The sequence below is a fragment of the Pyxicephalus adspersus genome, chromosome 4, assembly GCF_032062135.1.
Source record: "Pyxicephalus adspersus chromosome 4, UCB_Pads_2.0, whole genome shotgun sequence".
Classification (NCBI taxonomy): domain Eukaryota; kingdom Metazoa; phylum Chordata; class Amphibia; order Anura; family Pyxicephalidae; genus Pyxicephalus; species Pyxicephalus adspersus.
This window is the reverse complement of record NC_092861.1, coordinates 89,843,485-89,856,696: the sequence shown is the minus strand read 5'-3', so window position 1 is coordinate 89,856,696 and position 13,212 is coordinate 89,843,485. Positions and strand designations below refer to the sequence as shown.

The following is a 13,212-nucleotide window of genomic DNA, read 5'->3' as shown; positions in this document are numbered from 1 at the left end:
GTCACGAGAATTTTTTTGTTACTATGAATGAGGTCGATTTAAAAAAAAAAAAAACTTACCAGATCATCAAGCCCGTGAATATGAAGTGTTATTGTTTTTGCTCTTTTGTTAGAGCTTGAAATGAAGAATTGGGGTTTGCTTTTGCCGCTTTTTTCTGGAGTTTGCATTTGAACAGAACCGCCTAGAAACATATAAACTGTCTGTGCAAGTAGTTTGATATGATTGTCAATATCACATCTGAAAGGCAAAAAACAAAGTGTAAGCACCTTTTAAACTTAATTGTAAATATATGCATGGAATATTGTGCTTGGCAACGTTTCTACTAGTAACATTTACACAGAGAGGTGCGGTGCTAAAGTGAAATAGAAGTTCAAAGCAGAACCCAGAGAAACAGGTTCAAAAAATGCTAAAATATATTTATTGTATGTGAACTGATTGAAAATATGACATATTAAATAGATTTTGCAAAGCTCACCAGGTGACATTTGTTGAAAAGAATGTGCGGCTCTATAGTCCACAAAGCACCAAAAGTTAATTTTAGGTATAGTCAGTTCAAATCCCCGGATTATAAACATTCAGAATTGTCTGATGTATGCGGAATCAAAGTTTGTAACTCCAGATAATCAATATTCATAATATAAGGGATTCTCTGCAGATCACACACAGATATTAAGTTGAACTGAAACATTTGTAATATGAAGAGTTCCTCCTGTTCTCAAACCCATCTACTGATCTCCACACTGCCCACCTGACCCTGCACTTAGCCAACTATTGTATGCTGAAGGAGCCAGTAATCAGAATGCTTCTTCGTTCCTCATTTGGGTGCCCCTACATGGTTGGGAAAATCTGACACATTCTCACCCTCCTGCACTAACGTTGATGTCCATCTGTGATTGCCTGTTAGTTGTATACTAGAACAAGAGTGCATTTTATTACCAAGGAAGACCCGGAGGTGAAGATCTTGGATTGTCACACTATATAGTGGCACCAAGATGGGGTTCATTGTAGCAGATAAATATTTCACAGGCATGGAAAATAAAATGTCATATTATCATAGCTCAGGGAGGATATAACGCTAAAATCAATTTACCTGTTTCTTATGTTCTCCAGACTCACCATCATACCAAGTTCATGCCGCATAATTTCACAATGATGATCACTATCACACAGGTAGTGAATAGCCTGTTTTGAAACAAAAATAAAATGAAATAAGAACACCATTGTAAAAAGTAATAATTTTCACAAAAAAAGTTCAACATGTCAGGACTTAAATTTTAGGTTACTAATATGTGTAGAAGATTGGAAGGATAGGACAGAACAGCCTCCCAACCTCCAGTATGTACAAGATGGCTACCAATGCCTTTTACATCAAATTTCTATGCTTGCTTGTTAACTCAATGCCAGCTGCTGCATAGATCCTTTGCAAATGACTGACTGCCCAGGCATCTTACCACATGAGTGGGTGCCAACCTGGTCAGAAACGGCATCTAACACTGCTTTAGTGGGTGGGAAGAAATTGTAGGCATGTGTCAGCCCCTGTATTGTGACCCAGCTCTTTAATAGCCATACAAAACAGCCAGATGGTTACTGAAAAGAGCAGGGTGGTGCACCCAGCTAAAAGAGGCTGGGGAGAATACTTGGGAGACAAAGACCTGTAGGCGCACTTTCAGGAAAAAGTACCCATAGAAGTTTATTTATTTTAAGGTTAATAACAGACCTTTAGGTAGATCTTCCTCTCATTTCATCCAAAATCCTTCCAGGTGGATATTATTATGCCCACCAGTTCCAGCCTCATTTAGCGCCAGTTGCTGGAAAGTAAACAGCATTCCAGTACCGCTGCTGCCATTCTGCACTGTCACTTATGGGGGTGAGGGTTAGAACCACATCAAGCCAAGTTTGCCCTAATGTCTAACAGGCAGCTATTGATGGCAGTATAGCATCACTCTTCTGTATACACAGCAGGTGTTTTTTAACTGAATTATTACCCGGTGCAATCATCTAGAGAGGTCAGTGATGGATCGTCCCAAATATATTGATTGCTGCCTGGTAGCAGTAGAATGACTATAGACTGGTCACTGGGGCACTGAAATCCCCAGCCCCGATGTTGTCTCTGCTGGTTCTGATTGATGGTCACGCAGAGCGGCTCTTTCTGGTCCCAATTCCTTTTCCCCCGATATAATGTACAATGCTGGCCCAGTGGTTAAAATGCCCCCAAATTGGGGCACTGGGAATCAGAGACATGTATGGCTCCCAGGCACAGGATTGTACGATGATAAATTCCTCCTTATCACATCATAGCCCAATAAGATAATCACAATATTCCCAATCAGCATATCCAAGCAAACCCAGAGATCCAATGTCACTGGAAATCCACAACAATGAGAGTGGCCCCCAAACAAGAATATCCTCCAATAGGACATTTGTTCTCCTGGCCATGGAGTAATATTGCCCGTTTTCTTACTTCCTGTTAAGTCTCCAGGACAGGAAGTGAAGAGAAATTTATCGAAAAAGACGAAAGGCAGCAGTTCTACCCTTCTCTAGAAGTTTTTCCCTGAGATAACTTATAGGCATTCACAGTGACACTATTAGCTGGCACTTTGGCCCCCATCACCCCCATGAGGTTCCCTGACCTGCAGAGCCCCCCGCACCACAGCTGCATCGTGATGGCTGAGAAGGAGGATGAGCCCCGCCAGGCAGCTCTTGTCGTTGATGATGCCAGCCCTGTTCCGTGGCTCGGACGCCAGGTCCTTCAGATGTCTGACCACAGACTCGGCATCCATCCCGCGGCACGAGCTGTCTATGGAATGAGAAGTTCCCGGATGGAATGTTGTCACTGTCAGGTGTATGGCACGTACTGCGACCCGACCGTTACCTGTTCTAATGTGCACGACTACTAGCTGCCAATTGGTTCTTTTCTGCATCACGTGACCGTACAGCGCTGGCCTGTCCAATCAGGGTACAGCATGTGATCTCGCGGCGCTGAGTTTGAATGAGTCTCGTGGTGCTTCCTGTGCAGGAGAGGAGCTCGGGGGGTTCGGTGTGTCAGTGTGTGAGCGACCATTGTATGAACCGAGGGACCGGAGAGCTTCCAGAGCCGGTAAGTATCGTGCAGTATGTTAGGGCGCCTCTGTCGGGTAGTCTGTCACCTGCTATATTCACCATATGTGTTATATTGTTCTCAGGGGATCATTCACAATTTATTGTGTGGCCCTTTAGTCACACCGGCACATTTTAACAACTGCCCCTAATATTGCCCTTTCCAGCAATCACCTTAACTCGATGTTACCCCATGCCGGGCTTCTTACAGGACTGTACCCTGCACTGAGAATGTGCTGTGCAATGTATACCAACAGGCTTGTCACAAGACAGGTACACTTATATTAGCACTACAAAAAAAATAGATCCATACATCAGGATGAAACAATCCTCCATGGCTTCCATTAGCTGCCATCTTGCCAGGCGCTTGGTCACTTGCACCGCACATTTCACAGTACTGAATGGTTCACTGACTACCCAATTTTTTTGGGATATTGCGGGTAGCAATCTTCATCTGATTGTGTATGGTACGTCTACCATTCTGCCTGCCAAATTTCATCACTGTGTGTCTAATTGTTTTATGAATACTGCTCCCAGACTCATCCATCCTTCCCACCTCTCCTCTTCCACTGCTTCTCTTTGCAGATCTTTTCACTGGCTTTAATTTCACCTTAGAATCAAATTCAAGCTCCTGTGCTTTGCCTTCAAATCCCTACACAGTTATTGTCCCACTTACATTTCTGACATGGTTAAAAAATAGATTTTTTTGATAGGCAGAGTTTTTATGAATTTTTAGGAGGTGTTAGCCACAGGTGTCCTGTACTTGCACCTCAATTTTTTTTCACCTGTACCCCCATTTTCTAGATAAATTGGGGTTTAGGTGCTAGAAGCCTCCAACAATGTGTAACAGGGTAGCGGTTTTTTGATGGGTGGAGTTTTTAGGAGGTGTTAGCCACAGGTGTCCCCCACTTGCACCTACATTTTTGGTTTTGTTCCAGAGGAATTGGGGTTCAAAGGAGGGGGATGTCATTTACACACCCATTTGTACACGCCCCGTGGTAGATTTAGTTCACTGGTAGATTTTTTTCTTTAGAACACCTGATAGGGAATCCCCCTCCTCCGCAGTATCTTGGGAGGAAGGGGATCCCCCATCAGAGATCTCCCCCCGGCAGCCGAAGGGAGCCACAACAAGGAGGCTGAAGAGCCGCAGGTTGCAGACCCCTGGCCTAGGCGTCTTGCATCCGGAAAGGCTCTTGGCTGCTCCTTCTGTGCTGCGCAGAAGGAGCCCTTTTATCAATAGGGAAAAAACTTGCTGATCCTAGTGCGCATGCGTGAGATCGCCAATTTTCTCTCTATTGATGACAGTTCCCCGATCTCGCGCCTACGCAGTGCAAGATCGGGTGACATAGGAGAAGAAGAAGTCGGCGGGCCCAAGACAGATACTGTGAGGACGCGGGACCTGATGGAAGACTGATCTGCAGGATTAAAGGTAAGTGTGAATTTATTGTTTTGGGTTTACTTTCGCTTTAAATGGGAGTAAAAATGCTATGTACACCACCCCTCCATGTTTGTGGAGGTTCTCATTTATCCAGGTCATTGTATATCTATTAGTAATTAGTCACATTCAATTGTTCCTGTAGTGTTCAAGGTGTTTCACAGCTTTCCAAGACGAATTGGACAGCGGCTTGGGGAAGTGATGAGGTGGCTAGGAAATGCCTTAACATTACTCGACCAAAACCAGGTGGATGGGCTAACTCTAAACAAAGGGAACCTTTGTTCTGAATCTGGAGTTTGACCAGCTTGATCTAGTAATTAAAAGCCCAGTATGCAATCTCAGCATGATGTCAGGGTGAAGAAACACCTGCACATGGCAAGAGATTCTAAACGTGAAAGGTGTAAATGGCAGACTGCAGACCTTGCCACACTGGAAGCGGGTCATTGGAAGATACAAATACCACAATATTCTTTGCATACTTTATGGTCAGAAGGTCCTACAGAACTTACATGTTTACTCTGCATTAACCTTTTTAGTCAAGTGCCATTGAAAGGTCAAGAAATCTGACTCTTCTAAAAACCCAACTGTAAAATGTTCTTCTGTTATACCTAACCGAACAATACTGCTGAAGTGCAGGCACCTAGTAGTGCTTACAAGTATTTGATTTCACTGTTAAAGCAACTTTACCTAATTTTTTTGCAACCCTCCCCCAGACTGCAACCCATTTTTCCATTTTACATAAAAATCTTTACACAATCCTGCATTTCCTGATAACCAGAGTTGTTGCATGTTACAATTAGTAATTTGCTTTGTATATTACATGTCTGCATTTTTTTATAAACATGAAAACATGACTATACTGACACAAATTTGTGTAGTTGTAAGTTTACATTTATGTCCTTAAACAAAAGTCTACAAACTGACACGCGTGGATGCAGCCACAAGTTCCTGTATCCCAGTATGGCCGGTAACCGACTATCTGATTTGACAGCTTAGTGGAACTTGTGTAAGCAATCTTCTTAGCGGGATTGTTTAGGCCCTGCTAGGTTCTCCATTCAGGAATGGCCATTGTGGTTTTCGGCTCCTTTATCTTGGATGTTAGCTAGAACCGGAACAGCACAGCTAATTATTAATCAAGGTGCAGATACACATTGAGTGAACACACAAATATAACAATATAACTGACTTCTCTTGATCAAGTATTAGAATGACAAACATAGTTTTTTACTGTTGGTCAGTAAGGTGTAGAATGTTTGCTATATGAGTTCTATTTTTGAAATGGCAGTTGGTCATTATTAATAATTATGTTATTTTTTTCAGAATGAACACAGAATGTGAAGGCTGTTAAAGGTTTTTTTTGTGATCGCTCTACTTCTGGATGATCAAATGTCTCTTCTTCTGGAGTTAATTAGACAGCTTTTAGAGTATCTGGGCATTCCGCCTGACAGGGTAAGTAATGATTTTTTTGATGAAGTGACAAGGCTGCCATCTTACATTAAACAAATCTAAACTTTGGAAGTGTGCTAAAAAAAGGCAAACGGAGAGCTAGGCTCCAGTATTTCCTTGCGGGCTCCCTCTGGGCTACAGTTTGTTTTTTTGTGAGCTCCCCCTGGGCTCCAGTATTTCCTTGCGGGCTCCCCCTGGGCTCCAGCATTGCTTGTGGGCTCCCTGCAGCTGATCTTTCCTCTTTTACTGATTTACCATACCTTGTTCTGCTCAGTGTCTTTGGGTGTAAGCAGTCATCTTGGTGAAGGCAGGGCTTTGTTTCACTATATTAGAGCTACCATTTGGTTAGCACTACAGGAACTTGTTGACAGCTCAATTTTTATGTCATTAATGTAGCAGAGATGTGTTTGAATCGCAGCTATTTCAATGAAACTTTCCTAACAAAGTTTTGTACAGCCCTTTGGTAACGTGGGGCTTATAAAAAAAATGTTAACAACTGCTCCAATGTGTTTTTTTTTCATCAACACATCTTTAACCTAAATAATTTTTTTGTTTTTCAGCTTATGCCAATATGGGAAAGTTATATCAGCAGACGTAGTTTTCTTCGTGCTGTAACAAATCATCTTCCTCCAGTATTTTTACAAAGAATCAATATACAGGTATTTGTTATAATTTGATGTAATCCCTGAGTGCTAATTGTTTTGTTATAGCACAAACATTTAGCACATTTAGTTAGATCCCTCTTTGTGTTGGACCCTTAACATGTTCCTTTGACTATTAGCTAGCAGAATGAGGTTGGTTTACAAAGTGTGCTATGACTGAAATGCAGTTATACGTATTTACATAATATTACTCAACTGTGAATTACCTTCAAACCAAATCCTTACTGGCCTCTGTAGCTTCAAGTACTGTGGGGAACTTCATCTCCAGATTCACAACAGCGGCAATGAAATACCAGCTGCTCCTACTTTGATTACATTCAGAGGCTGTCAAGCTGCTATAGAAAGCAAACAGCAGATGCTCCAAGTTGTTTAGTTCTTCTGTTGTGATGTATTGCAAATTAATAAATCTGTAGAGTAACTTCAGCTCCAGAGATGAATTTTAGCTTATTTAAAGCTACTTTACTACAAAAAAGTGAATATACAAATGGGGGCTTCTAAAAACATAGCTCCACTTTTGTATCCCTTGGTCAGAACTGGATTTGTGAAAAATCCCAGTAATTTAGTTTTTTTATCATATATATATATATTTTTTTTTTTTCTAATACAGAATCTACAATTACTGGAGCGTAAAGACTATGGCTGGACTCGCAGTGTGGTCCGAATCATTGGAACTTTACTGCCATTGGAACCTTGCTCTAGACCTCATTTCCAGGTTTGTGTCATTTAAGCTACAGAAAGCAATGCAACAAAAAACACCCTGTTCTGCATAATAAAAGTAACAAATTATTGGGGCTGACAATAGGAATAAACAGGCACTGTACAGAGAGGCTACTTGACTACTGCTGAGTATACTATTCTGTTACATGGAGGGGAGGATAAGTGGGTGGTGCTAATGAACAATCACATCCATCAAAAATCTAGCAACTGTATGGAAATTAAACCCTGCCAGAGCTTTCTCCTGCTGGACTTACTTCAGCACATCTTCCTCATCTGGAAAGCTCTTCATCCTTCGTATAAGCCATATTTATTTTCCATACCCAGACGCATGTTTCTTTTGCCTCCTGCTGTTCAAGTAGAGGTGGAGGGGGTATTTTTCTTTACTTTCAGAAGTTTTAAAAAACATATGCCTGTATTGGAGATATTCACTGAATTTGATGCATTATTAAATCCATGGATTCATGTATAATCTTTTTTGTATTTTGTTTTCCTAAAGCACATTTTAGGTCACAAAGTACTGGAACCTAGCGGAAGCAAAAATGTCTGCAGACCTGAAATCCCATCCCTGGCTGATGCCCCATTTCTAATGGATAATGATAATACATCTTACACCAGATTTAGGTAATAATATTTGCTTTATTTTCACATAGACAACTCCCTGGTCTTTAATTGTCAGATGATAATAGTACCCTCTTTCACCAGACATCACCTTTCATCAAATATGCAAGTGGATGGATTTACCATGGCTATGCCTAGTGAAAAGAACCTAGGAATGGCAATGATGGTTCAGAGCAACAGAATTCAAGAAAAAGTTCCTTTAGCACCAAATGAACATGCAATTCAGAAGATAGCAGCTTTGGAAGATGAGCTAATGCAGCTAAGAGCACAAATTGCTGCCATTGTTGCTATGCAAGAAACGAGAAGTACACATTCTTGTAAGTTACTTAAAATATGTTCTAAATGAGTTATAAGTTTTAAAATAAGCTGAAGTTCTAAAATAAAATGTATAAATATTTTTGGAAAGTGAGTAACAACCTGGTAACACCTTGTTTTTAATTTGTGCAGGTTCTGAATCCTTGTCATTTGGTAGCCCTTGTAGTAATCTTCCACCTCCTTCTTTAACCTCAACACCTAATAATGCTCAGATCCCTCTGTCTACACCTGCTCCACCCCCTCCTCCTCCTCCACCACCACCACCACCACCGCCCCCACCTCCTAAGATGGATTCTAGCAAAACTGCAATTGATCTCATCAAAGAACGTAAGGCAGCCCTCAGACAGAGTCCAAAAGAGGTATATGTGGCAGAAAAGGACCATTCGAATAAGATACCCAGTATGATGGATGTTTTAAAGGATATGAATTCAATAAGACTTCGCGCTGTTGAAAGGTAAAGATTCACGTCTAGCCAAAATGTTTTGTTCTCCCTTTGGATATAGGAGTAGGTTTAAAATATCCATATAGTTTTTAATATTGATTGTTTCTCTGTAAAAAGGGAGTTAAAAAGAACTCTACCCAAAGTAAAGTAATATCCTAGTTTTCACAGGCAGTACTGGGACAAATGCACTAGATTCCCCGTCACATTTTGTTCTATTGGAAAGAGTCACAAGTCTAGAATGTGATGGTAAATGTACTCAATAAAGACATTGCAATAATGGCCAAACAGAGTTTACTTCTTTTCCTTACTTTACCTAAATTAGAAAAACAAGTTTGAAAGTTACACTTTCAGTAGGCACTAAGTGACTACTACATATGTCCTGCCTAGTTGTGCGCTGGCCAGGCTTGTTTCATGATTATTGAAAAAATATGTGATGCCATACGCATTTCAGTATTGAATTATGAGCATGGTAGGTACAGTCATAGCCGCCATATATAACCCATAGTAACCTATTTTATTGTTTATGGTGATGTGTAAGATAGTTATGGGGGGAATCTAACTGGCTGGTAAGGTTTCTTTGGTCATATGAACATTAAGCCAATAGTTACTTTTTAGTATGTTTGTTAACAATCCTTTTTTCCTGTAGGTCCCCAGGGGGTACACCTTTAACAAGAAAAGATAAAAAGAGGCGTTCTCTTAATGACCCTGCAGCTATTATAGCCCATGCACTAAAGCAGAAATTTGCACATAGACATAAAAATGAATCATTTGACAAGGAGAACATATCTCATGAAGAGTCTCCCTTCTCCAGTCCCGAGACACCAATGGTACAGTAAATACCTATATCTATGTTTAGAAATTTTTGTCTGTCTGCTCCAATGAAGAACCATTTTAGTTTATTACAAAGAAAGAACAGCAAGATTATTAACTACCATATTTACCTATAGTAATGTGTGTTGTACTAAATATGTTAACACAGTTCTCTAATGGCAGCCAAAATGAATGTGTGGATGGAAACATGGATTCCTTTGATGATTCCATGATTCCACACCTATCCAAGAAAGGGGAAGCACTTAATTGGCAAAACATTTGCTTTACTGGAAAGCCTTCACTTACTAAATCTTTTACATGACTCAAAGATAGAAACCCTTTTTCTGGCTGGAAAAAGACCCTAGCTTGTATTTCCTTGATTTGTCTTGTTTTATTTTAGTAGAAGCAGAAAGAAGCATGTGGTTTCAGTATTAAACCAATAAATGTAGTTAATATGATGAACAATATGTCATTTTGACAATCTACTCTCTATCCATAGTTTGGACGCCATCTACTGAAGCCATTGAGAAACAAACCTTTGAAAGAAGTTCCAAGAAAACAGATGTTTAAATAATTTGCACCCCATGATCAACTTAGAGAGAATGCACTGAACTAATTTAACTGAAGAAAAAAGGTTAAAACACATCATAACAAAGTCTGGTTTGCAATCATAGACTTTCTTCCTTTTAACTGTGTTTCAAAAGTGTGTTTTACTGTAAGAGTTTGTTTATTGAATTTATGCATTGGGGACCTTTGGTCTACAAAATGGGAAAACAACATGAAACTTTACCAGAGCCATCCAATTAGGGAATATAGCCTACTCTTCTGTCCTCCTTGGGCTTCAAGTATACTCAATATCTGTTGGGGTTTTTTTTTACACTGCACACTTAACATATCTTCTGCCATTTTGTTATTTTGACAATGGCTATTACAGCTGGTTTTGGGTGACATTATGTTACTATATATATATTATCCTGCAGCATCATTCTAACCCTGCAAAGCAAGCAAACCATCTTGTGGATTTTTCATAGTAATATATTCTTGTACATGCTAAATATTTCTGCACTCAAATGTAGTAGCCTTTCCATTGCTTCTACTAAAAACTTTCATAGGAGATTCTTGAAGTGTCTTGCAGATTTAACGTGTTGCCATCCAAACCCCTTTCTTCATATACCTTTGTTAAATGAGTTTAGCATTAACGCACCACATCTATTTAATTGTTCTACTTGGTTCTGTAGGAGTTTAAAATGTTTTATTCATAAACCTCTTTATAAGTCAGTGTGTTCTCTGCATGTATCCTTAGTTGGGGGTTGTGCCAATAAGAGACATGCTAAATATTACTGTTGAGGCCATGTTTTTTTGTAAGTAATGACTTGAGTGAAAAGTTTTATTTTGCTGTATAAAAAAATGTGAAGGAGGGTCACATGACCTAGAATCAGAAACGAGCGTTGTTTATTTTTTTAGAATCTCACATTCCTTAATTTCTCCACCAAAGCTTAGTCCAGACGGAGTAATTCATAGGAATTTGTCTGTGCCTAAGAATATCAATATCTCATGGCATCTAATTCCTTTTACTTTGTGGCTATTTAAGTCTATTTGGATTGTAAAAATTTTAATGTGTGCTTTTTTTTTTTTTTTTTTTTTTGTAATTTTAAAATTGAACCCGTGAGAGATCCCAAACATTGTGGGCTTTTTTATTTAAATGAACCTTTCACTTAAATGAAAGTTCTGCTTACACTTTTTGAGCCCCCTGCTCATAGTAAATGGAAAAATATCCGAAGAGGAAAATCAAGCATTGTTCTTGCCTAACCCTTGTCTTCTACATTGCTTGGCCTGAGGTCTCTGTCCTCCCAGGAAAATTGTAATGGGGCACACAGTAGGTAAAATGTCATAAAGAGACACCCCAGTCTTTTCCAGGAGCATCTTGTTTCCACACAAATTTTTATGGTTTTGTAAGTTTCTTTGCTTTATGTACAAAAAGTAGGGATTTGTAAAGAGGGAGGAGGCCCAGAGAGTGTACAGGGACTGAATTTTAGGGGAAGATATGCAGGAGCGTAAGTCTGTGCCAACACAAAGAAACAGGTACTTCCTGGTATGGGCCCCATGTAATTCACTCCCAAATGAAAGTGTTACAATGGGGAGGAGAGGTTTTTCAATTCAAATCTACAGTAACTATTGAAAGTTTCTGTTAACCCTTCTTCGTGAGTAATGCTATTTATTGCACTGTTTGAGAAGTCTAATGTAAAAACATTGGTACAAATTGTTATGTGCATTTTTATGTTTTCCTGTACTGTTATCACACATTGCTTTCTTTTCTGCAACCTTGCTGCTTTCTTACAGATTCTTACATTGTTTTAGGATTGCATGAAAAGTGATGTAAATAGAACCGTTTTGTAAATAGTTTTAAAATAAAGCCTTACAATGTACTTATCAGGAATTGTGTTCCTTGGTGGTCTATTATCAATTCTGCATTGTGGAAGTTTTCACTGTCCCTTCTTTCCAACAATTTGGATATGTTGGAATGTCTAATAAAAGTGTGTAATAAAAATTCCATACTTCTACTTCATAATATACGCTGCCACCCTCGTGCCCCCCAACCTCCCACATTTATTTTTAACACCATAAAGTAATTTTGGGGGACCAAGAAGAGTTACAGATGTTGTCGAGCCAGTAAGAGGAGATGCTACAATTACAGCTGTCATGAGAGCAAAAAAATGTGAGCAGAAATCTTCCAGTGCGCCAACTAGGAAATTAACTGCCCTTACTTTAGGGATATTTCTTTTCCTTTTTGTTGCATGTGTGAGAGGGTAAAAGGAAATCTCCCTAGCAGGATGCAGTCTTGAAAAAAAAAATAATGGGAGTTTTCAGGCAGGTTTAAAGTGAAACATTTAAAATGTTTTGTTTTGCCAAAGCAGTACACTGAAAAATTTTCTCCTGCAAAATAAGTGTTCTTTTTGAAGGTTAAATAGTTTATGATTTTTGTATCAATAAAAAGCTTTTCTTTGCATTATATTCACAATCACTGATATTTTGAAAAACTTTACATACATTATAAAACATTTAACGTATAACATTTTAGCTATAGGAAACTAGAAACATCCTTTTTGTCCTCTGCACGCAATATTCAAAATCACCACAGGAGGGCAGTACCAGTATTGGAGTTAACAGTGCAGTATTGTAATATGACGTTACAGTCACCTTGTCTTTACCACTTAATTTTATTCCCTGTCTGCAGTACTAGATCAAAGCTCTATTTTTTTGTACAATAAATTGTGAACATATACTGTAAATTCTGTATAACATGCATCTTTTCCTAATTCACCACTCGGGTCTGGAAAACAACTTTAGATATGTAGGGTTTCTTGTAAAACATTAGACCTTTCTGTGCACACACAATTGAAAAGGAAACAGGACAGGAGAGTAAAAAAAACGCAATGGTGAACTTTCGTAATAATCCAGGTGGTTTCAGTGAAGGCCTAGTACAGGGTTAGTTGAATTCAGTTACTACTACAGTTAGGTCCATAAATATTTGGATAGAGACAACTTTTTTCTAATTTTGGTTCTGTACATTACCACAATTATTTTAAATGAAACAACTCAGATGCAGTTGAACTGCAGACTTTCAGCTTTAATTCAGTGGGTTGAACAAGAAGATTGCGATAAAATGTGAG

The 13,212-nt window shown here is 39.2% G+C and overlaps 2 protein-coding genes across 2 annotated transcripts in view; one reads left to right on the top strand and one right to left on the bottom strand.

Moving 5' to 3' along the window:
• The window catches only part of LOC140328970 (armadillo repeat-containing protein 1-like), a gene marked incomplete in the record, with an annotated part of 7,378 nt that extends 4,501 nt beyond the window's left edge, over window positions 1-2,877 (bottom strand). Inside the window, 3 exon segments of the mRNA XM_072408935.1 lie at window positions 60-237; window positions 1,091-1,182; window positions 2,631-2,877. Coding sequence (XP_072265036.1) covers window positions 60-237; window positions 1,091-1,182; window positions 2,631-2,780 — 420 coding nt within the window.
• A 91-nt stretch (window positions 2,878-2,968) lies between these two features.
• MTFR2 (mitochondrial fission regulator 2) lies at window positions 2,969-11,974 on the top strand. Its single transcript, XM_072408934.1, has 9 exons — window positions 2,969-3,097; window positions 5,852-5,980; window positions 6,538-6,636; window positions 7,247-7,351; window positions 7,853-7,977; window positions 8,059-8,291; window positions 8,422-8,743; window positions 9,378-9,558; window positions 10,041-11,974. Exons 2-9 carry the CDS (start codon window positions 5,918-5,920, stop codon window positions 10,113-10,115), a joined length of 1,203 nt encoding a protein of 400 aa, XP_072265035.1. The 5' UTR covers window positions 2,969-3,097; window positions 5,852-5,917; the 3' UTR covers window positions 10,116-11,974.
• Window positions 11,975-13,212: the final 1,238 nt, after the last annotated feature.

Excerpts from the sequence above, each read along its gene's own strand:
- MTFR2 (XM_072408934.1), top strand. The coding sequence starts at position 5,918 with ATGTCTCTTCTTCTGGAGTTAATTAGACAGCTTTTAGAGTATCTGGGC. Across the intron at positions 7,978-8,058 it reads ACATCTTACACCAGATTTAG|ACATCACCTTTCATCAAATA; the intron begins GTAATAATATTT and ends CTCTTTCACCAG. Across the intron at positions 9,559-10,040 it reads CCAGTCCCGAGACACCAATG|TTTGGACGCCATCTACTGAA; the intron begins GTACAGTAAATA and ends CTCTATCCATAG.